At 37.0% G+C, this 27,434-nt stretch overlaps 3 protein-coding genes across 3 annotated transcripts in view; 2 read left to right on the top strand and 1 right to left on the bottom strand.

Moving 5' to 3' along the window:
* Window positions 1-523: 523 nt before the first annotated feature.
* On the bottom strand, window positions 524-3,710 carry ticam1 (TIR domain containing adaptor molecule 1). The gene is made up of 2 exons (XM_084415724.1): window positions 3,453-3,710; window positions 524-2,535 (listed from the first exon to the last, which is right to left on the bottom strand). The coding sequence occupies exon 2, from the start codon at window positions 2,425-2,427 to the stop codon at window positions 724-726; it is 1,704 nt and encodes a 567-aa protein (XP_084271850.1). The 5' UTR covers window positions 2,428-2,535; window positions 3,453-3,710; the 3' UTR covers window positions 524-723.
* Window positions 3,711-4,377: 667 nt separating this feature from the next.
* On the top strand, window positions 4,378-22,133 carry uhrf1 (ubiquitin-like with PHD and ring finger domains 1). The gene is made up of 17 exons (XM_084415564.1): window positions 4,378-4,543; window positions 6,378-6,540; window positions 7,419-7,679; window positions 8,708-8,856; window positions 10,246-10,461; window positions 11,714-11,829; window positions 12,026-12,212; window positions 12,977-13,100; window positions 13,178-13,285; window positions 14,395-14,499; window positions 14,585-14,691; window positions 16,304-16,466; window positions 17,106-17,243; window positions 18,038-18,155; window positions 18,245-18,396; window positions 18,487-18,585; window positions 19,509-22,133. The coding sequence occupies exons 2-17, from the start codon at window positions 6,388-6,390 to the stop codon at window positions 19,656-19,658; spliced, it is 2,346 nt and encodes a 781-aa protein (XP_084271690.1). The 5' UTR covers window positions 4,378-4,543; window positions 6,378-6,387; the 3' UTR covers window positions 19,659-22,133.
* A 619-nt stretch (window positions 22,134-22,752) lies between these two features.
* The window catches only part of kdm4b (lysine (K)-specific demethylase 4B), a 65,170-nt gene continuing 60,488 nt past the window's right edge, over window positions 22,753-27,434 (top strand). Inside the window, exon 1 of the mRNA XM_084417252.1 lies at window positions 22,753-22,894. The gene's annotated coding sequence lies outside the window, so the exon portion shown is untranslated. The remainder of the gene's footprint in view (window positions 22,895-27,434) is intronic.

Here is a 27,434-nt window from a genome sequence, read left to right as displayed (position 1 = left end):
TGAGAACTGCTAAGAATGTGAAATGTGTACCTTAAAATGCAATGATTGACTCAAATAATAATAATAATAATACAATAACCTAGAACCATAAACCACCATGGGACATCCCAATAGCCCTTATTATGAATGAATACAATTACACTTGTATTAAGGGGGCCGCACACCGGACGCGCAGCTCAGCGCCGCGCCGCGCCACGTCTAGGACCACTCTCACCTGAAAATCCGATAACATCAGCCATTTTCTGATTTCTGTAAATAAATATAAAACTAAATGTATATTGCAGCACAGGGTGAAGTCTGTATATACATTAACTACGAATTGAGACACATAAATGTAAATTTAATATAAAACTATGTAAATGGCGCTCTGTGGCGCGGCAGGATTTTGAACACAGTCCTGAGCCGTTGCTGGGCGCCGCGGACAGACGCCGAAAGGCGCCGCCGGTGTGTGTACTCTCATGATAGAGAATAATGTGTTTGAATTTAAAAGACGTGGCGCTGCGCGGCGCGTCCGGTGTGCGACCCCCTTTAATGTTGCAAGTTCAAACAACAGGCCTTCTCCAAACCCCGCCCCCAAAAACATATCAGCCAACCGTATGTGAGTATGCAAAACGACTGACAGGCAGAGAGTGTTCTGATTGGTTTAAGCAAGAATTCCGTCACAGAGACATGAGATTTCTCACATGCACTTTAGTGGGGGAAAAAATCCCCCAACCAGCAGCTTTAAAACTCATCAGCTGAGTTTTTAACATGATCAATATTCATAGATGAGTTATTTCCGATCATAACGTTTTGCGCGTTCTCAATGTGGATGCATGACGATTGTGGCTGCCAAGAGCCGTGTGGCTGAAACATTGCTCCATTTAACGGAGTTGGTGCAGAAGGAGCATAAAACATGTTATTCTGCCGCATTTCGCTTTCTAGCTTCAGTCGCGCTAATTTTTCAGTCTCTCGCTGTAGTTCCGCATTTCTGTCGTTCTCCTCTTTTAGTCTCTTTCGTTCCTCGTGTAGTTTCTTCTTACGCTGTTCGATTAGCCAAACCTTCCTTTGTTTTTCCACTTTGTCTGGTGCGATGGCCCTCAAGGCGTTGCGTTCAAACATCCTGCTGCTTTCTTCGAGAGGGTACTTCGTCCGAAGCACCAACGGAAAACTTTTGCGCGGCAAACTGTTCTCGCGAGGAAGCAGCGGAATAACAGAGTTAAATTTGTGATGGTTTTCCAGCGAATTCACCATCGCTGAATCAGCGGTGGTCGCGCTGAGGTTGGATTGGAAGTTCTGCGTGAGCAGCAGCAGCGTAAACGCAGAGTTCTCGATGGCGTCCTCAATGCATCCTAACATCGACCTTCCCGGTTGGGCGAAGTCGTCGTAAAATGTCGCACCAGACACAGAGATTATAAGTTCGAGTTTGTCTCGTAGTCTTCGCGCCTCGTCCGCGTCTTCAGCTTCGTGGAGGATCACAAAGGCGTAAAATGTTTCTTCTACGTCGCTTTGGCTCGCTTCTGGAGAGCAAAAACTGTTAGCTTGAATTGGTGGTTTGCGATCGTTAGCGTTAGCATCGTTTGGTCCGGACGAAAATCCAATTTTGGGGTTTTGGGATGTAAAAAGTTGGGAGCTTCTGGTTTGGTCTAGACACTGTGTTGGATTTGTCGCGTGATTGACTTCTGCTGTCTGTAGTTGGTTGTACGTGTGAATATTCGTAGTTGGTTGTCGTAGTTGGTCTTGATTGGTTGTACGTTCGCTATTTGTTGGCGTGTGCAAACTCAACGGCTTATTGGCCATATTGGATTCTGAAGCAGTTGGCGAGCTAATTTCGAGACTATACGAACTACGGCCCGAACTTAATTGCTGAGTCACCAAATGGCTACTGTTTTGCTTAGATGCGTCTGGGGACGTCAGTTGGTAAGTAGTAAGTTCAGTGGTGGATTGATCGATAGCATCAGGACCGCAGACTTGCTTAACTTCCTCCTCGATGTCTAAAGAACTCAAACCAGCCGTTCTGCACGACGCAAGAGCCGCACGGTACGCTTGATCTCGTAGCGACTCGTCGCACAATCTCTCCTGCACCAAAATAGCGAAAATTCTTGCGATATCCAGTAACGTTTTGGCATCTGTTGGCTCAAAACCGGCAATATGGCCGCCGTTCAAACGTTCTCCGTGCAGTTTGAGCATTTCAGCCAAGTAGTTTCCAATGCTGCTGTCGGCGTTAGCTGTTAGCTTAGCATGCGCATCGAAATTCCGCTTCAGGAGAATCAAGCACATGGCGTACACCAGCTCCTCAGGCTGTTTGTGGCCGTTCTCGGGCCGTTCGCGACCCATTTTGAAGGTCAGGCTGAACCATCGCTCCTGCCCAGCTTGGGAGAGGACCTCAAACGCCTTGGCGAGATTCGCGAATCCTCCGTCCATAAGCTGTACTCCATCTTCTGCCATTGTTTACGCAAGAACTGGCGATCATATGTGAATATATGCACTCATATGGCATGTTCAAGTCATTCCATTCAATTTGAAGTCACTTAGGCGAGCATGAGCTTCTGAATGCTGAAAGACAAAGTAAAAGTTGTTGATTATGAGTGAATTTGAATATTTCAATATCAATATTTCATAGACTATCAACATATTTGAACACTTTCAAGCTGAATATTTCATGCACCAAAAGTATAATTAATGTTGTACAATAAAATAAAATATTAAAGAAAAAATTCAAGATGACTATCTGTCCCTTAAATCCTCAAGCCAGTTATAGCAGGATTGATTCTAATCAGTTGTTGTTGAAGTTTTTTAATCATTCATTAGCTAGATAAAATCGTTATGAAAGTGATTCCAACAATATTAATTATCTGTGTTATAGCTGTGGTGTGTGTGGACTTTGCTATTCTTTAATATTAAGAATGATGTTTAAAACTATGTCTTTATCTGTATCTTTAGTGATTGTCCTTGGTATGAAGACCCAAAAATAATCCTAATACGTGTTTAATGACTCATCGAGTCTTTATAATGGCTATTAGCCGTGACGTTGACAAAATAATTAATAAATAACCCAGGACACAGGGAACGTTTTCAGAACTTTAGCTAACGAATTCTCTCGAAATTATAAACAAATGTTCTTCCAGTAACGTCCAGCAAGTTATAATATCTGGTCTTTAATAATGTTATCAAAACTTTAGTACAAAACATTAAATACATTGTTCATGGAACATTATTATTTCCTGAAACGTTTTAGGTGGACGTTCATACCGTTGTAAACGTTACTACTGTACTTCAAAGTAATGTTTGAAGAGTGATAAAATGTCATGTAACCTTAACGTTCGCATTACCGTGAAAATGTAAAACTGAACGCTCACAGAAAATTCAGAAATTACGTTTTTTCTTAACTCTAGTTCTTTGAACATATTTTTGTCAGCTGGGTAATTCATATTATAAATATTATAATGAAACACAGACAACGTGTGACTTACCTTTGTAATAGTTCTGCATTAATTCAGAAGCAGGAACTGGCCAACAAAACTTAACGTTACACATTCGCAGAAGAAACAGCGAATCTGTTTAACTTGATTGTAAAACACGAAAAAGCTTATTTCCCGGTTGTTTTATATCTAAAGCATTATGTGATACTGATGTTTTTAAGACTGAATGTTTTACTTTTCCCTTTCTCGTGAAATGCGGAAGAAGGTAAACACCGTGTGGACTTTGTAGGGCAACAAGCAGTTGAAGATGACCAAAAGATGGCAGTAAAAAATTACTGGGTAAATTGACACTACTGTTCTTGAATAACACATCCGTTGATCTAGGCTAATGAACATACTTATACCTTATTTAGCATACATTTTAAAATATGTATGACTCATAGATTATAAAAGTCCCTTTTATTTGAATTTAAGAAGAGGCTTTTATATTTTTATTTGTTCTTGTATGAAGAATTGTATTGTATTTCTGTGTATTTTTTATGTATTAAGTACTGATTGCGTATTAACAATGGGGAATAATCATGCCTTTTAATAATATCAACTTTTAATATCCATATTTGAACAACAAAACATTTTGTCAAGATTCATTAGTCAGTATTCACAAGACCCAATTATTACGTTAAATGTAAATTTATTTATTATTTATTTTACCTGTAAATTCATAATAAACGAATCAGCAGGTCAATGTTAATAATACATTAATTATAAATAAGAAAGGTATCTTAAGTATGCTCTTATTATATCACAGTGGCTAGCAAATTGCGCGAGATTACAGCAGAAGCCAAAGGAGCCAAGCATGTGGGATAACGAGAACAGGGTTTCGCGCGCTCAGCCTACGCGCGAAAGTGACGTGCAGCCCAACCAATCAGCGGGAGGATCAGAACTCCTCTCCCCCAATCAGGAGCGCGCCGTGCCCGCGACAGGAGGGAAAACACGTTGTTGAACACTTTTATTGATTCGAGTCCCAGTTTCAGTGCGTTTCGCGGCAGGATTAAACTGTAACAAAAGTGCAACATTTTCACACTTTTATCACATTTATTGAATTAAAATCACGTCTTCTGTTTCCAAGAAGAAGATTACAGGTAAAGAGCCGCATTTAAAATCTCTTTCGGTCTATATTTAAATGTATTGTCTGTTAAACCGTGCGCACGCGCCTTATTTTACTGTATAAATAATAAGAAATTTGCATATTTATCTCGTGCATGTTAATATTTATGTAACCTATGGCGTTTTAAAATGTTTCTGTCATTGCATACTACACTAATTTATTTGTTATCATACTCAGACCCCAAATGAAGTCTAAGTATCCTTAATTTCTGTGGTCAATTGGGTTTTTGCAATTAAATAAGTCAAAATGTTTCTTATTAATATCTTGTATGCTGAAATAAGTAACCATAACAAACCAAAACAAGCCAGGAAAGTGTTTGTGAATGTCTAACTCGAGTAATGCAGGACTTAAGAATGGGGTACTAATGCATTAACCAATTTTATACCATTTAAAATGATAAATGTGTAATAATTTGACACACATTCTGTAGTTCTTAGTTTAGATTTGACATTTAGGGGTCTGTTTTTGATACAAGACCACCCACATCATGGCCAGTACACAACCCCTCATTTAAATGAACTCGATTCGCACTATCTAATCCCCGTTTAAACGGATTGATTTCTGCTAATAAAAATTATAGCTAGACTTGTATAAGAAGTTTAGGTATCATTCCAACTTCCTGTTTTGTTTTTAAGTCGACAAAATAAAGATGTTATTTGACCCGATGCAGTACCTTTGAGTGACAGTTGGGGGCATTTCCGCCAACAACAGGCGAGGTTTGATGTCAACAAGGTTTTCTAAAGCTATTATTTAAGCTTGCACACGTAGAATGGAAAATAATCTCTCCCGTCCATTTAAAATTGAATTTGGAATTTGTTTTGTTTTTTTGGGCATGCACCATGGTAATACCATGTTTTTGGACAATTACCATGTTAAAACCATTTTTTGGCCATTTACCGTGGTAATACCATGTTTTTTGGGCAATTATTTTGGTAATACCATGTTTTTGGGGCATCTCCCATGGTAATACCATATTTTTTTGGTGGCATGTACTATGGTAATACCATGTTTTTGGACAATTGCCATGTTAAAACCTTTTTTTGGCCATTTACTGTGGTAATACCATGTTTTTTGGGCAATTATTTTGGTAATACCATGTTTTTGGGGCATCTCCCATGGTAATACCATATTTTTTTGGTGGCATGTACTATGGTAATACCATGTTTTTGGACAATTGCCATGTTAAAACCGTTTTTTTGGGGGGGGCATTTACCGTGGTAATACCATGTTTTTTGGCCAATTATTTTGGTAATACCATGTTTTTGGGGCATCTACCATGGTAATACCATATTTTTTGGGGGCATGTACTATGGTAATACCATGTTTTTTTTTTGGCCATTTACCATGGTAATACCGTGTTTTTCCATCGGTAGCCTTTGGCGTATCTTTGAAATACCCCTTGCATATGAATATTGTAAGTGTAATCATTTAGTATTATAATGTATGCGTAGTCTGGTTTAAAAAAAATTATGATTGTAAATTGGAAAACTTCGGAAAATATTGGTGAAATGTTGTGGGAATGCTCATAAATCAAAGAACCTTGGATTTGACCTTTCAATGGCATCACTTTACCAAGCTAACGCCCGTTTTGTAAGTGTAAGTCTTAAAGAAATGTAGACTGTTTCAAAGAAGCAGTTGTAAAACCGCCAGAGGAGCCGAACGAGGAAAAAGCTGCCCGTGTTGTTCACGTCACTGTGAAACGAACACCTTTTTCCTGCTCGTTTGAAGCTCCTGGCTTCGGGCCATTGTCTGAGCTATAAAAAGGAAGGTGTGGAAACAATCTCACTTTCTGATGTCACTTGTCCCAGGTTTGCCGCCATGTGGATCCAGGTGCGCACTATGGATGGCAAGGACACCCATCGGGTCGACTCCCTGTCCAAGCTCACCAAGGTGGACGAGCTGCGAGTGAAGATCACCGAACTCTTCAACGTCGAACCCGATAGGCAACGACTCTTTTACAGGGGCAAACAGGTGACGTGTGCCATTCGAAGCCGTTTTACTTTCCATAATGTGACGAATTTGCTTAAATCATAGTAATTTACAGTCAATAAATGTTTTTAGAGAAATCATATTGGTTATTTTGCATAATTAGGCCCAATTGTAAGGTTGAATTGACTTGGAGAAACTTGGGTGAAAAATGGGCGTGGCTTGGTTTTATCTGTCAAACTGATTGGATGGTGAAAAATTAACCATTATTTTGTGTGTTCTTAAACACATTCACAAGAGCGAATGTGTAAAACTTGTTAAACCACATTTTTACACAAGTAAAATAAATTTGCGTTGATTTCTCGTGAAATAATTCTTGCGCAAATTGTCACATTCACTAAGCAAACCAAAGTAAAAAATTGCTTTGATTCTACAGTAAACGGATCGTATCTTTTGGTTACTTCGCTAAATTTGTCTCTTGTAGCCTATGTTTAAATCATACACACTTAATGAGTTTAATTTTATAATGAACAAAGTTCTTACGTACAACTTTTTAATATTCAAAACAATTAGATTAATAAGTTTGTCAAGTCTAACTTTATGTTGGCTTGAGAAAGTATCTTATAAAGTTTGAGATTTCTTTAAGTTTGAAGTATTTCTTTAAGTTTGAGGTGTATTTCTTTAAGTTTGAGGTATTTCTTTAAGTTTGAGGTATTTCTTTAAGTTTGAGGTGTATTTCTTTAGGTTTGAGGTATTTCTGAGGTAGTTCTTTAAGTTTTAAGTATTTGTTTGTTACGCTATGCTCTGAAATCATTTGTAAAATGTCGAATCTGTGTAAATCGTTCATATTTTACACATTTGCACTGTCATAACGTTGTTTTAACATTAATTTAACTCGTCCACTTCTTCGTTGGCCACGATAGATGGAAGACGGTCACACCCTCTTCGACTATAACGTGGGCTTGAACGATATCGTTCAGCTTCTGGTACGGCAGGCGCTCCCGTCGGCGGCGCTCCCGAAGGACAAAGAGGCCGAACTCTCCGACTCGGACTCCGGCTGCGGATCGGCCCAGAGCGAGTCCGATAAAGGATCCACGCATGGCGAGAGCGACGGCCAGAACGCTGGAACCTCAGTCCAGACCGACGCACTGGACCTCGTCGACCCGGGCTTTGGGTTTTACAAGGTGAGATGGGCGGGAAAATGAGCTTCTAATAAGTCAAAGCCGTTCTTGCGCAAATTGTTGCATCCGATAATCAAATCAAATTTGATAATTGTCGATTCTACTATAAATGTCTCATTGGCCGTTTTCTTTCTGTTGTTTCGCTCATAAAGTTTCTCACATATTTTAAGTATTTATCTTCAAACTTAATGATTTTGATTGTATAACGAACAAAGTTCAAATTTGTATAATCATATATTGTTCATAACCATCGTTTGGTTAAAAACTAACGTGTAATGTTTGTAAACGACTCATTTCTTTACCAGAACAAATTTGTTTCATTTCCTCACCAAATTGTTCTTGCGCAAATTGTTGCGTTCGATGAGTAACTCGTATTATTATTATTATTTTTCTTTTGGAAATCGTCAAAGTTGTGTTATCGGCCTTAAAGCATTCGTAAATCCATTCTTGTATAAGAGCTAATGTGTGATGTTTGTTAAAGTACTTTTTATTCAAGTTAACAACGAATTTGCTTATGAAACTATTCTTGCGCAAACTGGCATGTTTAAGTAACTCAAATAAAAATCGTGTCAATTCCACTATAGGCTTTGTTAACACTCTTTGTTCACTCGCATAGTTTGTCTTCTGTATATTTAAATGTATGATCTGCAAACATAATTATTTTAATTGCATAATGACAAAATGTTCATTTTATTTAACGATGTTTTTATATTACAATACAGTTCAAATGTTTCATGTAAATTTCTAAAAGATATTTACTCAATGTTTTGTTACACTAGTCTCTAAAATTGTGTAAATCTTTCAAATTGTTCGTAAAACGCAAGAACTAATGCGTGATGTTTGTAAAATCCCTTTTTTTAACGCAAGATGTATAATTCGTTTAATAACAGAAACGACAGATTTGCACTTTGCTCAGGAAACTATTCAAGCAAATCAGAACAATCTTGTCGGTTCCACTGAATGTCTTGCTGGCCTTTTTCTTTCTGTTGGATGTTCGAAACGTAACATTTGAACATATTTTTTTTCCTCAGATAAACGAGTTTGTAGATGCTCGAGACTTGAACATGGGCGCCTGGTTCGAGGCGCAGATCGTCAACGTTACGAAAACAGCAAAGGCTTCAGAGGAAGATGGAGGAACTGATGGGGAAGAGGAGATCATTTACCATGTCAAATACGAAGAGTAAGTCTCTATTTTGGAGTAAAAGAATATAACACTGATAAACATAAAATAAAACAATAAAAATATTGTTTAAAACAAAATAATGGCAAGAAACCTTTGGTGGGCTGCACGCAAAAACTAACATGCGTACCAGTGTAGTCTGATCCACCGACGAATGACTCTTTATAAAAAAATCAATAGCTTGTGAATCAGAATCCAATCTGGAAATCTTTAACCGATACACAGTGAACGAGTTACGAACAGTTCAAGTGATGCATGAGTTACAAACTCGCAAGCCAGTTAATTTAAATCAATCCAACAACTTTTAGACAATGTTTCTATTCAGAAAATATATTAATGGACATTTTTAAAAAGGTAAGAAGTGTAGAATTTCTAACAAATATTAAATTGAAAGATTCTATGTAAATGTTGTTAATGTTGTTACTATTGGTATACTAGTGTTAAATTATTGTAAACAATGTTAGGAATTGATTGTAGTCATAATTATTTTTTAAATTGAAACACGGTTGATTGCCATGAATATAGCCACTGCCGCTGATACGGCGTTAAATCATAAATAAATACAACAATAAATACAACAACTGATTTGTTGGATTTATTGTTGGATTTATTTATGATTTTCAGTCAAATGTTTTTACAGAAAATAGTAGGGCTGCACAATATATCTTATCATATATTATCGGAATATAAATTATCAAAATATCGCGATATGCATATAGCAACGGCTTGCAATAACTGGGGTCATGAACAAAAGACAGAATATCACTCACTGCTCTCGGCTGAATAACTTTTGTAGCTTTAATAAGAATCAGTTTATATTTCAATCATACAGTGAAAACTAAGCAGTGTTTTATTTCTACATTTGATTATTCAGTTTCTGTGTTGTTAAATAATCCTGATGAAGGCCTTCCTGAAACCCTAAACCCCGTGGTTCACACTGATGTTCACTTTCAGAAGTTGTAGGGATGTTTTCTTGTCACAAAAAGAATGTGAAACGCGTATGTAGGTTATATCATTTTAAATATATTTTAAAGATAATTTAAGTTTATTTTACACACTTTAAGCATAATCGAATCGCATATCTCATTTTTCTTCAATATCATGCTTCAATACAAAAATAGTATTTAGCGTAATTATGCCCATTTGTGAGGTTGAATTGACTTTGAGGGGAAATTTTGGGGCTAAAACTGTAAGATGAATAAATGTTTGACTGTCTTTTCCAAACAGGAAGAAATTGTTTTCCCTCCAATTCTAACAGATTCATGCACCTGTTAACATCAAGTTTCAGTCCTTCCTTTCATCTGTGTTTTAAACTGTTGATCAAAGGCCGTCTGTTTAAGCGTCCCACACCATCTGAATGCTAATCACGCGCGCCTGTGCTCTGTGCAGTTACCCTGAGAACGGCGTGGTGCAGCTGCGCGGGAAAGACGTTCGTCCGCGAGCGCGAACCGTGTACCAGTGGCACCAGCTGGAGCAGGGCATGATCGTGATGGTCAACTACAACCCGGACGAGCCCAAAGAGCGCGGCTACTGGTACGACGCCCAGATCCAGAGGAAGAGGGAGACGCGCACCCAGCGCGAGGTGTTCGGCAAGATCCTGCTCGGGTAGGGTGACGTTTTAGCCTTCAAAGACAACTTTGCTTGTGCTTCCTGAGAGCCAAGCTTTTGGCCAGAGCTTGCAGACGAATGGTCAGTTTGTACGTTGTCGAATTCGTGTGAATCGATCATAGTGTTCATAAATGCAAGAATGAATGTGTCAAATTTGTCAAACCACTTTTTGTGTATAACAAATGTGCGTTGACTGCGCATGAAACAATTCTTGCACGAATTCTCACGTTCATTGAGCAAAAAAAAAAGCCTCGGTTCTACTGTAAATGTCTTGATGGACATTTTATATTTAAATCATTCATTTATAATGAAAGTTCTTCGTAGTTTTTTTATTTTTTTTATCGTGCAATTTTAAAGTTATTTTTTCTTAATTTTTTTAGCTTTTAAGACTATTTAAAAAAATTATACATTTTTAGTTACACTAGGCTCTAAAATTGTTCATAAAATTTCTATATAAACGAGTTTTCCGCTACACTCTTATTTTTTTCTCCGTTGGTTTGTTCAAGTTGTTTCTTTTATATTTGAGTAGTTAGCATTTAAGGATTTTAATGTCTATAAACAGTTCGCTTTCAAAATGCAAATAAAAACATTAGTAAATGATTGAATTGGTGTAAATTTGTTGTGATGGGCAAATCAAAATAAAGTGTCCGTTATAATTAACTTAGTAAGTTATGATGCAATTTTGTTTATATGTAATATTTAAAAAATCGAATACATTTAAAAAAACAAGAATCGGTTTTCAGAAAATTTTTTGCGTTGATTACTTGTGAAACCATTCTTGCGCAAATTCGCATTTAATAAGCAAATAACATTACAAAATTACTTATTCCACTGTAAACTTCTTGCTGCCATTTTCTTTTTGTTGGTTTGCTCACAAAGTTCCTCTTAAATTATTTACAAAATTAAGTATTTTAATTGTGTAATAGTTCATTATAGTAAACATAATATAGTAATATAAACAATTATATAGATTAGTTACACTAAGATCTTAAATCCTTTGTAAATCACTTTTTACGCAAAGTGTTGCATTCATTTAGCAGAACAAATTTGCGTTAATTGCTCATGAAACCATTCTCGCGCAAAAAGTCACTTTCAAAAAGCAAATAAAAACATTAGTAAATGATTGAATTGGTGTGAATTTGTCGTGATGGGCAAATCAAATAGGCTAAAAATAGTGTCCATTTCACTGTAAATGTCTTGCTGGCCATTTTGTTGGTTTGATCACAAAGTTTGTCCGCAATTTCTACAGGGAAGCCGGGGATTCTCTCAACGACTGTCGCATCATGTTCGTGACTGAAATCTACAAGATTGAAGAGCCAGGATGTTCAGATGGTCCAGGAGCCTCTTCCGACAGCCCTCTCAAGAGTGAGTTTGGCTTTAGTACTGCTTTGATTTTTACCATATTCATACAATTCAGTCTCAATTTGTACGGGCGCAAATGTTAAAGGGTTAGTTCACCCAAAAATGAGATAAAGAAAGTCATAGGATGGCTTGTTATGGGATAATTCACCATTTTTGGGTGAACTAATGCTTTAAAGTGCCTCGTTTTTTGTCAAATCAGGGTCAAACGGACCCGAATGCAAGGTGTGCAAAGACGACCTGAAGAAGAACTGCCGCGTGTGCAACTGTCACGTGTGTGGCGTGAAGCAGGACCCCGACAAACAGCTGCTGTGCGACGAATGCGACATGGCGTTTCACATCTACTGCCTGAACCCACCGCTCACCAAAATCCCCGCCGACGAGGACTGGTGAATGAGTTTACCGTCACTAATTGCAAATCGAATAAAAATATAGTCGATTCCACTATATATAGGGTTGAGTATCGTTTGAATTTTAATGATTTCGATTATGCTTATCGATTCCTAATTTCAATTCCAGTAAGGTAAAAAAAAAACTTGGATATCATTCACATTTAGTCTTTGATAAAACATTTAATTGTAAATAATTATCATGAACAAAAATCACCAGGCTAAAGAACACTTACACAAGGAACTTTTGAGTTTAAAACAACTAGTCTAATATACATTTCAAGCATTATTAAAGACGAGTAAACACTCAGTAATTGCTAATTTATTTGTTCTTTTTTAAATCACAGCAAATAGATACAACTGAACAAAGATACGATTGAAATTAAGTGTTAAGATTTTTAGGTATTCAGGTACAGAAACTATATTTAAAGTGCAAAGTTATTCATTCAAGAACGAGTGAATTTTCTGTCTTTTGTTGTTTGATCAGTGTTGTTATAGAGACGGCATCAGGAATATTAGGCTGCTGTCACTTTAAGAGCTGCACGGATCCAATATGCTGATACACACGCCTGCAGTACCACTGAAAACCGCATGAGAGTCGTCTCTCGTTTGAATAGTTTAAAGTCACATTGAAATGCTCACAAAGGAATCGATAAGATGAATCGAAATTAAAAATTTATAACAAGTATCCGATTCCTGACCTCAAATATTCACTAGATTTTTGATTTTCCCAACCCTAACTATAAATGTCTTTTTTCTCGCAGGTATTGTCCAGAATGCCGTAACGACGCCAGCGAGGTGGTTCTGGCTGGAGAGAAGCTGAAGGAAAGCAAGAAGAAGGCCAAGATGGCATCTGCGAGCTCTTCCAGTCAGAGGGACTGGGGGAAGGTGCGTTTCAGCCCAACAAGTTTGCAAATGGAGTCGTTCAGATGATGTATTTATGAGCCTGGTGTCTTGTTTTGTAGGGAATGGCGTGTGTCGGCCGCACCAAACAGTGCACCATCGTTCCCTCCAACCATCACGGGCCCGTTCCTGGAGTTCCAGTGGGAACGCTCTGGAAGTTCAGAGTGCAGGTGGGCATCTCTGATAGATAAATATGTATTTATTTAATGTTTAGGCCTCTTATGTGGACAGTATGGAGTACCTCAAGGCTCAGTACTAGGACCGTTGCTTTTCACCCTGCACATGCTCTTCTTGAGAGAGATCATTAGGAAACGTGGTGTTATTTTTCACTGTTAAGGTCCGTGCACACGTCCTTTTCTTCATACGTCATTACGCTATTTCTACGTCATTGCACTCATTGTTTTCAATCCGATCAAGTGTTTACATGTCCTCTCAATCGGATAAGAAAAGGAATAAACCACCCCTTTCAATCCGATCGAAATTTAATTCTGATCGAGCTCAAGGTGTTTAAACGAAGGCTTTTCAGTCCGATTAAGCCGTCAGTCTGATTACTAATGGATTATATGGTTGCATGTAAACATAGGCACTGAAATCCTGAAGTAAACTTTGAATCGCTCGGGATAATCCCACAGCAAACTCTCCTTCCTCTACGCAATCTCAGGATTGTTGGATGGACCCAATATTTCCTCTTCTTTTTCTTTTTAAGAAGAGAGATGGACAACGAGATAATCCTCACTGCTTGAAGACTCCATTTTGTATTGTTTTGTGCATTTTCTTTTTCCGCAACTGATTAATTAAGCATTGTACCCCGTGTGCAAGGTTTCTGTGCGCGATTCATTTTTAGGATGACAAACACGAACACGGACTTCTTCACTCCCTGGCGGATGGATCTGTAAGAATTGAGAAATTAGAAAATGCCGGGCAGTCTGGTTGAAGAGTGACCAGACCCTGAGAGGACAAAGGACCTTAACATTTGAACTCCTCCTTGTGCACTATTGAGACGAAAGTCTCACCTCAGAGTCATCCTAATCTACATCTCTTTCCCTCATCCCCCCTCTCCTTCTCCCCGATGCGAAGATCACCAAAACTCACCCAAGAATATATGGTTTAATGTGAATGATCAACATCGAGTATTATACATATTTAGTATCATTTGAAATGTCTCATTGCGACTGGTACAAATGTCTAATTTCCAAATAAGTAAAACAAAAGATAAGGTTTTTAAGAGTTTAGGGATACCTGGCAATATTAACGCGATTTTTGTGTTTGTGTTGGTCAGGTGAGTGAATCTGGCGTCCACAGGCCTCACGTCGCTGGGATTCACGGCAGAAGTAACGACGGCGCTTACTCTCTGGTGCTCGCCGGAGGCTACGAAGATGACGTGGTATGTCTGTGAACACTCGCCCCAAACCATCCCTCAGGTAGTCCTTCCCTTCCCCCGTTTACCTGTGACGTTTTCCTCATTCCAGGACGATGGTAACGAGTTCACGTACACGGGCTCCGGGGGTCGCGACCTCTCAGGGAACAAGAGAACGGCAGAGCAGTCCTGCGATCAGAAGCTCACCAACATGAACAGGTCAGAAACACAGATGACGATCGTAACGACTAGGGATTATAACAACATAACGCCATTCTTTGTGCGTATACTATTCTGTGTTATTAGCCGCTTTCCGACCGGAGGAACCTTTTTACAGTTCCTAGAACTATTGGCTAAAGTACCCGGATGTTCCTGCGGTGCGAACACGCCGACTAGGAACGACTTTAGTTCTAGGAACTCCATTTGGAGGAACTAATTTAGCTCCTACTTCAGAGTAGGGTCTAAACCAGCACTATAGGAATTACCCGTGACGTTAGTGTACGCTGATGACCGAACGCACGCAAAACACCAGCACCTGCCATTTTTAAAACAGCTATATGTAAACACACAGATTATATATTTACTCCAGAAACTAGATACAAACATGGAAAACAGTGATAGATGGGCCTCTAAACCTTTATGCTGAAGAGAAAATTCAACGCAACTTTGAGAGGACCAAGCCAAACATGATTATGTATTTCTGCTCAGCTAGCAACACTGGACATCAACCACACGGCATAGGCTAATAACCTTTTTTTCATATACTGTCTACTTTCTATAACAGTTCTATCTAATAAGATATTAAACAGTACTGTTAGACAGATCGTTAACTAATGAACACAGAGAATGCGAGCACTGTTTGCTTTGGCGTTCTCAGCGCGTCAAAATAAAGGTCCGTCGCTCCGTCAAAATAAGTCGCCGTGCTTGCATCACTCCCTTACCCCTCCTACCAGTTCCTATGGCCACTTGGCCAGTGCGAACGCAAACAGCAAAATCGAGTTTGGGGAGAGTAGTTCATAGAACTGTTTAGAAGTGGACAGTTCCTATAACTAAGTTCCTGTAACTACTTTGTCGGAAAGCGGCTATTGTTAAACCCCACAAAAGGCACAAAAACACTATAAAGCATAAACTTTTCTATATTACTGCACTATATTATAATTGTTCTAAAGCCATTCCATAGTTTAACCACTATTAACCACTCATAGTAAGAGTTGTTTTTTTGAGTGACACACACAAAAGTAAAGACTCATAACTCCAAAACTATAGCAAAGAGCACCAAAAGGTAGGTATCGTTTAATAGAAAATATAAAAAAAAAGCTTCTAAGCTTTAAAATGACACCTATTTAGTTTTGTTCCATTCAGTGGTTGCTTAGTAATTGGATTATGAATAATTGTTTTGTTTTTTTTACACTTTGGGTTTAAGGGGTTAATGTGAAATGGAAATGATTATTGAAGTTGTTAAATTTAAGTTCCCGTAAACGCTTCCCTAAGCTGCGGATGTCAGTCATTCAGCATTTAAACTGTGTGTAGCGATCACTTCCTATTATTATTATTATTATTATTATTATTATTATTATTATAATACTTGTTCTATAGATAAAGGTCTATCTATGGTTTCGCATAAAATGTGCATGTAACTCTTTTTTTTTTTTTTTTATATATATATTTTCCTTTATTCACAGTAACTGACATTTAAAACTGTTAAAAGAAAAGGCTCAATAAACTATTGCATTGCAACGCATCAATATCTCTTCCCTTTTTGGCCTTAATTGCATCAGCAGAAAAGATTATGTGTTGTGTTGTGTGTATATAAATGTGATTGTTATTATAGGGCTCTTGCTCTGAACTGTAACGCGGCGGTGAACGAGAAGGAAGGCGCGGAGGCTAAAGACTGGAAAGCTGGGAAACCTGTGAGAGTCGTGCGAAGCTCCAAGGGACGCAAACACAGCAAATTCAGTCCTGAAGACGGAAACCGATACGACGGCATTTACAAGGTGAGCCATTTACCAGTGATGGGCAGCTCATTTATTCGTAGGCCTGTATTTATTTTATTTATTTTTATTTTTTGCTTATTTTTTTTATATTCATACATTCACATGCCTGTTTATTTATTTGTTTTACCGGTATTCGCTTGTATTTTATTTATTTTTTTATTTATATTTATTCATCCATCCACAATCCTGTATTTATTTTATTTAGGATTTATCTATATTTGATTCATTTCTGATTTGATTTATTTATTTTATGATTTGATTTGATTTATTTTATTTTTCTGGTAAATTTAACAATAAAATAATTAAATAACAATGAAATGACAAGGCCTTTCCAGGCCTTTATTAATTTATTTAGTTATTCCTATATAAATATTTATACTTTTTATATATTTTTTCTCTTAATCAATAATTCCCAGGACTCTATTTTATTTTATTTTTTTTTCATTTCACAGGCATGCATTTCACTTCCTTCCCTTCTTCCTCCTCTTCTTTCTTGGCATTCATTCATTTTATTTATTTATTTATTTATTTATTTGAGTCAGTCATTGAGTCAGTCATTGAGTCAGTCAGTTTATTAATTATAAATATGTATATGTATATGGCCTGTATATGTTCATTCAGTTATTTATATTTAATTAGGTGGTGAAGTACTGGCCAGAGAAGGGCAAGTCCGGCTTCCTCGTTTGGAGATACTTGCTGAAGCGAAACGATGACGAACCGGCGCCTTGGACCCGCGACGGAAAAGAGCGTATTAAGAAACTGGGGCTCACCATGCAGGTACTGTCACGTTTCGCCCCAAATCACACGCCTGTTAGTTTCTCTCTGTGAGATTCATTCATTAAAGGGATAGTTCACCCAAAAATTTTAATTAGCCCATGATTTACTCACCCTCAAATCAGTGCATCTATCCATGGTAAAAGTGCATATATCCATGGTAAAAGTGCATATATCCATGGTAAAAGTGCACCTGTCCATGATAAAAGTGCATATATCCATGGTAAAAGTGCATATATCCATGGTAAAAGTGCACCTGTCCATGATAAAAGTGCATATATCCATGGTAAAAGTGTACCTGTCCATGATAAAAGTGCTCCACAGGCTCCGGGGGGGGGTTAATAAAGGCCTTCTGAAGTGAAGCGATGCGTTTGTGTAAGAAAAATATCCATATTTATCATATTTATCATATTTTATCGACTAAAATAACTAGCTTCCAGCTGACGGCCGTACGCAAGTCGACTTGCGGCAAAAGAGCTACACTTGACGATGTATGACGTATGTAGAGTAGCGTGAGCTTTGACGCCTCTCGCGGTTCAAACAAACAGGACTGGGCAACCGCTTGCGTCATTACGTTGTGCGTCAAGTTCAAGTGTTGCTCTTTTGGTGCAAGTCGACTTGCGTACGGCCGTCTGCTGGAAGTCACCCGCCCGATCCGCTGTTTATCCGCGGCTGTAACCGTCAACCGCGCATCTCTAACACCTAGGATGGCTTGAGGGCGAGTAATCATGAGCTAATTATTATTATTTTCTTTTTTTGAAATGTAACCCTTTAACCCTGGTTCTCTCGCCCTGCAGTATCCTGAGGGTTATCTGGAAGCCGTGGCTGCGAAAGAAAAGGAGAAAGAGAACAAAATGGAAGAGGAAGTTGAAGAAACGCCCACCAAGGGCAAGAGAAAGCGGAAATCCCAGACCGGTAGGTGAAAACGTCCCGGTGTGACCCTCACCAGGCCTAAAGATCTTTCTGTTTACAATCCGTAACATCCTCGTTTTCCCCGATCGTAGTGGACGAGAAGAGTTCTCCGGCCAAAGGCACGCCCAAGAAGATGAAGGTGGAGGCGTACAAACTGAGCAAAGAGCAGAAGGCCTTGATCAAGGACGATGAGCTGAACAAGAAGTTTTGGGACGAAGCCATGCAGTCTCTGAGCCTCGGACCTGTACGTACTCATTATTTAGCCGTGCGTGACCTGTCGTTTAAGCTGCTGGGAGGATTATTGTGAGTTTAATGTCTTCATTTCGCACTGTAGCGCTTCCTGAATAAAGTGGAGGAAGTTTTCCTGTGCATCTGCTGCCAAGAGGTCGTCTATCAGCCCATCACCACAGAATGCCAACACAACGTCTGCCGGGTGAGAGACCTCAACCACAGACGAGCGCTCAATGTGCAGTCACTGAGTGTCACTTTCATTTATCAGATGGGCCTGATAATCAATCTTTGATTTACTTTAATTCTAATTTCATGTATTTTTTTAGAATTTTTCATTTTCTTTCTTTCTTTTCTTCCTTCCTTTCTTTTTCTTTTTTTTTGTTTTCCTTCCTTTCTTTTTTTCTTTCTTTCTTTCTTCTTTTTTTTCTTCCTTCCTTTCTTTTTTCCTTTCTTTTTCTTTTTTTTGTTTTCCTTTCTTTCTTTCTTTCTTTCTTTCTTTCTTTCTTTCTTTCTTTCTTTCTTTCTTTCTTTCTTTCTTTCTTTCTTTCTTCTTTTTTTTCTTCCTTCCTTTCTTTTTTCCTTTCTTTTTCTTTTTTTTGTTTTCCTTTCTTTCTTTCTTTCTTTCTTTCTTTCTTTCTTTCTTTCTTTCTTCTTTTTTTTCTTCCTTCCTTTCTTTTTCTTTTTTTTTGTTTTTTTTTCTTTCTTTCTTTCTTTCTTTCTTTCTTTCTTTCTTTCTTTCTTTCTTTCTTTCTTTTTTTCTTTCTTTCTTTCTTTCTTTCTTCTTTTTTTTCTTCCTTCCTTTCTTTTTTCCTTTCTTTCCTTTCTTTTTCTTTTTTTTGTTTTCCTTTCTTTCTTTCTTTCTTTCTTTCTTTCTTTCTTTCTTTCTTCTTTTTTTTCTTCCTTCCTTTCTTTTTTCCTTTCTTTTTTTTTTTTTTTTTTCTTTCTTTCTTTCTTTCTTTCTTTCTTTCTTTCCTTCAAAAAATGTAATTGGGCTCACACTCATTTATTTGTAATTTTTTTTAATTAAGATAAAATAATAAACAAATTAGCTTGATTTACTTCTATCATGGCCTCTTATTTTTGTTGGCAGCAAATTCAATTAGCTGTATTTTCTTCTCTTCACAGGAGTGCCTTCAGAGATCTTTCAAAGCCGAGGTCTACACCTGTCCGGCTTGCCGACACGATCTGGGCAAAAACTACCAGATGACGGTGAACAAACCTCTCCAAGCCATCCTCACTCAGCTCTTCCCCGGATACAGCAGCGGCCGGTGTTGACGCGACAATTCCACGAACGAAAAATGGATTTCGTTTTTTTAATATATTTAACAAATGCATCAGGTTGTAGGATTGATCGAAACACCTCCGCCTACTTGATTTGGCCCTGTTTTGTGATCTGCCTCTTGTCTATCCACTAAACTTCGCACCCTTACAAGTGTATTCTTCAGGAATCGCGAGCTTCGTATTTACGAGGAAATCTGATTCTAGCGATGTAGTTGTGTTTTAGCTATAGATGCTTCCTGTTCCCTAAACCAGCACAATGAACTGTAGCTATGCACAATTACCATGTTCCTTGAACACTTTTTCACTGTATTTTTTCATTACAATGATTTGTATCAAAAGCACCAGCCATTGTAACTTGTTAAAAACAAGCCCGTCAATTGCGTTTGACGTTTTTAATGCACCATTGTTAGCCCTAAATACATTTAAATAAACTAGCTATGCATTGTGACGTTTGCGACGTTAAATCTAAGAACTTTTTTTTGCCAGCGGTGTTTTCGTCATTTGTGACGTTAACAAGCCTTTGCATGAATGCTAGCAATATCCGTGAGTTTAAATTGCTGTAGCTTTACTAGCGCACAAAAACGATGTTGGTTAATTTCGCAAGCAGTAACGATGATTTGTACGAAAGCGCTGGTTCTAGAATCCCTTTAAAACAAGCCCATCGAGATCAGTGCGTTTCATGTTTTTACTGTGCCATCATTAGCACTAACATTTTTATTAAATTAGCAATGCATTGTTGTGATGTTTGCTACGCTAATCTCTTAACTTTTTTTTTTTTTTTTTGCCTTCAATATTTTGTCACCTGTGATGGTAACAAGCTTTCTTATGAATGCTAAGTTTAAGTTGCCAGAGCTTTATTAGCACGCAAAAACAAATTAAATGTTCGTTAGTCTTTTTCCGCAAGCAGTAACGATGATTTGTACGAAAACACTGGTTGTAGAATCCCTTTAAAATTATCCCGCAAGATCAGTGTGTTTGTTTTTACTGTACCATCGTTAGCGTTAAACACACTTAAATGAACTAATTAACTGCCTGGAGTATTTCGTAATTTGAGACGTTAACAAGCCTTCGTACGAATGCTATGAAGACCGTCAAGTCTAAGTTGCCGTAGCTTTACTAGCGCACAAATACCAATACGAGGTTCGTTAATAATTTTTCGCAAGCTGTAACAATTTTTTTTAAATGAAAGCAGCGTTTAAATTGCCATAGCTTTACTAGCGCACAAAAACAAATACGATGTTCGTTAATTAATTTCGCACACAGTAGTGAGGATTTGTACGAAAAGTGCTGGTTCTAGAATCCCTTTAAAACGATCCCCGCAATATCAGCGTGTTTGTTTTTATTGTACCATTGTTAGCGTTAAATACATTTAAATTAACTAATTAACTTTTTGGCCTGTGATATTTTGTACTTTGAGACGTTAAAAAGCCTTCGTACGAATGCTATTAAGTCCAAGTTGCCGTCGCTTTACTAGCGCACAAATACCAATACGATGTTCGTTAATCATTTTTCTCAAGCAGTAACGATTTGAACGGCTCTAGAATCCCGTTAAAACCATCCTGTTGTAACAACCCTTTGTATGAATGCTATTAAGATCCGTAAGTTTAAGTTGCTCTAGCTTTACTAGCGCACAAAAACGTTTTTTTTTTGTTTTGTTTGACTATTAAAAAACAATTTCAGTCGTACTGACATTATTGGTAACCAACTAAATTTATTCTAAAAATGTATTCATTTTAACCTAATATTTACGTAAAAACTGAACTCTTTCTCGTCCATTTTGGTAAGCGACTAAAATACGCTCTGAAATTAATAGTTACTATCCCTAATTTTTTTCCGTTTCGTTTATTTGCTTAGCTGTTTAACTGCTGTATGTGCTTTACAAATGAAGAGTTTTTTTTTTTTTTTTTTTTTTTTTTACTAACTTCTGCCGTTATGCAAACAGTGGTCATGCGCGTAAAACCGCTCTGCAGTTTTTAGCCAGATCCGGTTTTAAGCGCTCCTAGTCTACCTTGACTTTTTCGAAGGTTTTCGAGGTTAATCCGTGAACTGTTTTTCCGCACAAACCCTGACAGTTTCTCATTCAGGAAGTATTTAAGTGTATCGTCTTTTTTCGCCTATTGATGTTCTTTGCTTGTTGTAAGAGTTATAGCATTTGCTAAATAAATGCCTGAGGCTGCAGATAATTACCTTATTTTTTTTATTTTTTTTTTCTTAGTTATACCTCAACTATTTCTAATATTTGCGTAGACTGGAGCTGTATATTCTAAAAAAATTGAAAATTGTATATTTTTAGCACTTGTATTTAGCCATTTTATGTAGTGGTTGGTGCATAGATTTTTTTGCACTGGGATGAGTGCTATATTTTTCAATAAACTGTATTGATCTTTTATATAAACCCACTGTGTGTAAGAGAGCTCTTCTTTTCCTAATAAAACGCTGTTGTGTGTTTAATGCATTCCAGTCACTCATAGAAGTTTGTATGGTCATTAACTTAATGTTTTGCCAGCAATTAAGACACTCAATACCTCCTTAAAGGTGAAATGCGAGTTTAATTGCGCACTACTTTGGTATAAAACTCAATTTTTTTGAGTTTTCAACCTACTTGAATTGAGTAATAACCGAGAGCACAAGTTAAGTCATAGCAAAGAACCTGAAACCAATGTCTTGTAATCCTAAAGGCCTTTTTTTGTGAAACAAGCTGTTATAATGAATGAACGAATGTGTACTACTGTACACCCAAAGAGCTTAACATAATCTGTTATTTGTGTGTCTATATTTGTGTCTAAATGCTCTGTTTGAACATATTTCCGATCGTTTTCATCGAGTTTTTCTTCTAGTTGTAATGTATTGTGCTCAAAACATGCTTGAAACAGGAAGAACGTGGTATATAAACGGTGTATATAGGATATTTCTACAGACATCAAACGTAAGCGTATGATCAGATATGTCATACCGGAAGACACTTGTTATTTCGTGAGGTACGTGTTTTCCGTGTTAGTAGAATGCACAAACACAAGGCGATAGGCCAGTTGAGCCATCAATCAAACACGCCAGCCAATGGGCGACTACGCGACACGGCGCTCCGGCCAATCACAGCACACGTCGCGCTGCAGTGGGCGGAGCCGCGGCCCAGCGCTGCTGTAACACTATCGAGCCTTTCGAAACCAGAAAACGGACAGAATCGAGAAGAAAACAGCGAAAAAAGAGCGAGAAACGAGCCCGAGCAGGAGGTAAAGCGATAGATACCGTTGATGTAATGGTTTCGGGTCGAACCCGCGGGCAATGGATGAGTTTTTATTGTTATTTGAGATGCTACAGAGCAGCTGTGTTGATAAGCTTGTCAAACCAGCAGCATAAACGCTACTAATGAGAAATATGAGCACACTAAAGCTATTGCTCGTAAATACAGGCGTGCATTTATACCATAGGTCACAGTATGTGATGTATATGCACTGGCTTAATAGCTTAGGTGTGATTTTTGAATGCATTTTGCCCTAGTAGCCATGATGCATTTTAGCTACACAAAGGCCATTTAAACCCCCTGCATATCTAATGCTGTTTGAACTTGAGCTGAGATGAACACTGGCAATTTTACATTGATTATGTGGCTAATAAAATATAGTAAGCGAATGTTATAACACAATACTGTGTATTTGAGCTGAGATACATTTTGCATACATTTATTGATTATTTGTTGAATGCATGCATAATATTTATGGTAGCTCAGATCGTAGTGTGATTTAATAATGTCTAATCAAATTAAGCAAGACATTAACAGAAAGCTGTCATGGAAAAGCATTTGTTTTGTTCTTGAGCTGGGCTGTGTTTTGAATGTAGTTATTATTATATATTTGTATTTCAATGCATAGGTAATCTTTATGCTAATGCATATAGTCAATAGTATGATTATGTGTGTATGTAAGAGCAATGGAAATCCATCCATTTGGTTTATGGTAATATTTAGCTGCAAAATTATTAAATATATAAATAAATAACATTAAATGCTCTACATTCAGTGAAAGGCAAAGAAAGCAGTGAAAGATGCATGTCAATTTGAGTTTTGTTTAATGTTATTGATTTATATCAGTTATGCATGCAATATTCTCTGTTGTAAAAAATCAGCGATGGCATGAGTATTAATATCTGATCAAAGTAACAGTTAAATAAAGCTGTCTGCTTGGTTTGGTACGTTAAGCTGGGATGAAGTTATTGATTATTTATTTCATGCATGCATAATCTTGTGTAGTCGTTAAAATATAATCCAATATAAGATGGTGATTTAAAGTTTTATCTGTGTGGAGAGAGCATGAAGTCAGTCTGTTTCTGTCTCAAGCAAAGGGAAACTTTCTAGCTATTATTGATAATATTATAATTTAGTCATATATAGTAGCTAGTTGCTATTTGCATGCCATTTAAATCAAGCCACCTGATATTTAAATCCACTGCATAAGAAAATATCATGCAAAGCTTCATGCTCGTCGTCAGGCTGTGTTTTAATTTGAAGCTATTTTAGTTTAGTTGACTATTTTATAATGTTATCATGGTTGGCGACTTCAAAATTCATGATGAAATGATAATAAAAACTATAATACAGAATTAATTTAGCATTTGTACTACTACTGTGCTTTAAAATAGCATCTTTGTTGTTCAAAATGTGCCTTAAGGAATAATGAGAAGTAATATTTGCATTTGCTAAAACATGCAAATTCAGGGCAGAAGAGATTGCAAAGGTAATGGCATGTATTTGTATTGAGGTTATGCTTTGTATTGATGTGCATTTATTTCAAACTTGTCCACAAAGATCCTGTTCGCCCACATGTTTTATAACATGGGCTGTTTGTGCTCATGTTTTGCGTGTGCAATGCAACAGGTCAGACCAGGATTTCCGTACGGTGACAGTAGTCAAGTCTGGGAGTTTTGCTTTGGGAATTGGACTGTGTTGAAAACGTTTAGCTTTTTTATGCTTTTATTTTATACGTTTTGATCATGTTTCTTAATACATTTGTGGTTTGTAAATCCGAGTTTGCACTTTAAATTACATTTTAAGAGGTGACGACATGCTATAGCCAATATCTAAAAGTGCTTCAAACAACATTTTTCTATTCTTGAATCGTTTTTTTATTCGTGCAGTTTTATATTAGCCTAATTAAGAGACTACCTGGAATATTTGTACTTTAATAATTAATCTCACATCGCAGGGCCTTTGAAATGAACTAGTGAAGATTTAAATAGATGAAAGATATAAAGAGTAAAGACAAGTTATTCCACTCCTACCAACTGTAATTTCTGTTTGACTGAGCGAAAGAAAACTGTTTTGATTCATAGATTAGTTTTATTCTTAAAGTGATACAACTTTTACAACTCCCCCAGAGTTAAACAGTTGAGTTTTACCGTTTTCGAATCCATTCAGCCGGTCTCCGGGTCTGGCAGTACCACTTTTAGCATAGCTTAGCATAGATCATTGAATCGGACAGGACCATTAGCATCTCTCTCAAAAAAATGACCAAAGAGTCTTGATATTTTTCCTATTTAAAGCTTGACTCTTCTGTAGTTACATCGTGTACTAAGACTGACGAAAAATGTAAAGTTGTGATTTTCTAGGCTGATATGGCTAGGAACTATACTCTCATTCCTGCGTAATAATCAAGAAACTTTGCTGCCGTACCATGAGTCCAGCAGGTGTAATGATATGACGCAGCGCCTGAAAATAGTCCCCAGCTCAGTAACTTCCAACGTGACCGGGACTAAGTTTGTCTAACCTATTAGACCTATTTTCAGGCGCTGCGTCATATCATTACACCTGCTGGACTCATGGTACGGCAGCAAAGTTTCTTGATTATTACGCAGGAATGAGAGTATAGTTCCTAGCCATATCAGCCTAGAAAATCACAACTTTTCATTTTTCGTCAGTCTTAGTACACGATGTAACTACAGAAGAGTCAAGCTTTAAATAGGAAAAATATCGAGACTCTTTGGTCATTTTTTTGAGAGAGATGCTAATGGTCTTGTCCGATTCAATGATCTATGCTAAAAGTGGTACCGCCAGACCCGGAGACCAAATAAAGTGGAGTATCCCTTTAAGTTTATTATAGTTTGTCAGCTCGTTTCTCTCAGTACAGTTTGTGTTTAAAAAAAAAAGCTTTTTCTCACCCACAACACTTATGTTTTCACTAGCTATGTTTCCATCACCCTGTTTTTATGCGCATTTTGAAGTATCAGAAACTACTAGTGATGGAAACGGCAAAAAAAACTTTTTTTACACTCGCTTGAGGTGGTTTTTGACTTTTGCAAAATAAGCGTTAAAGGGTTAGTTCACCCAAACATGAAAATTCTGTGAGTAATTACTCTCCCTCGTCAGACTTTTGTTCATCTTCAGAACACAAATTAAGATATTTCTGATTAAATCTGAGAGCTGGCTCACTCCTCCATAGGCTTCTCTGTAATTGAAACTTGCCGGCCCAGAAAAGTTAGTAAAGACAATGTTTAAAATAGTCCAAGTGACTACAGTGGCTCAACCTTAAGTTTATGAAGTGACAAGAATACTTTTAGTGTGAAAAACAAACAAAAATAAGACTTTATTCAACTCTTCATGTTCTTCTGTGTGTTTCTCTGAGTGAGTTCACGTAGTATAACAGCGCAGCGCTTCTGGGTTGTACTTCAGAACGTAGGCTCACTATTGGCCGACGCTGGTCATGTGTATCTGTGATGCGTGTGATGCTGGCCAAAAGTGAGCCTCCGTTCTGACGTAAAAAAAAATTTGGATCGATATTTTTATGTGAGGATCGATCCTTTGATACCGCGTCAGTATTGAAAGTATCGACCCCCCCTCCCCCCTAAACGCACCTAATTCGCATTTGTTTTTTGTTGTTGTTGTTGTTTTTACGAAATTTTGAAAAGATTCGCTTCACGTTTGTATGGAAACCCAGCTATTGAGTCAGGCTTATATAACCTAATCCAGAAATATTGATTTTGGAAAATAAAATAATTACAGAAAATTTGTTTAAAATTTAATTGATTTAGGCTTATTTTAAATTAACCTAACCTAAAATATTGATGTTAAAATATAGAAATATTACAGAAAAGGTAATATTTCTCAACTATTATTTCTGATGGACTGAATTGAAGAAAAAAAAAGTTTTTGATTCGTAGATTAGTTTTATTCTTAACTTAAGTTTGTAAGTTCATTGATTTCAGGTTTATTGTAAATTAACCTAACCTAAAATATTAATGTTAGAAAATAAAAAAAAGTTATTCCTCAACTGCCAGATATTACATCTATTTGACTGAAATGAGGAAAAAAGTTTTGATTAATGTAGAATAAAAAGTTTTGATTCATATATAATAGTTGTATTCGTAAATTATACGTTCATTGATTCAGGCTTATTTTGGATTGACCAAACCTAAAATATTAATGTTAGAAAATCAATAATTTACAGAGATGTTATTCCTCAACTACCAACTAACGTTTATGATTATCTCATTTTTATTGATTCAGGCTTATTTTGGATTGACCAAACCTAAAATATTAATGTTAGAAAATCAATAATTTACAGAGATGTTATTCCTCAACTACCAACTAACGTTTATGATTATCTCATAATTTTAGAAAAAGTTATAGTAAATTGATTCATAGATTAGTTTTATACGTATAATTTGTTTTTCAGCTTGTTAGTTCATCTCAGCAGTTTTTCTCTGAATATTTTAAATGTTTTCATTTGTAAAATATGAATTGGGGGTGTTTTTGTTACCCTTTAAAAACTTTTTTTTTTG

The sequence above is a fragment of the Rutilus rutilus genome, assembly GCF_951802725.1.
Source record: "Rutilus rutilus genome assembly, chromosome: 8".
Taxonomy (NCBI): Eukaryota; Metazoa; Chordata; class Actinopteri; order Cypriniformes; family Leuciscidae; genus Rutilus; species Rutilus rutilus.
Note: the sequence above shows the minus strand (reverse complement) of the source record. Positions and strands in the feature narration are given on the sequence as shown.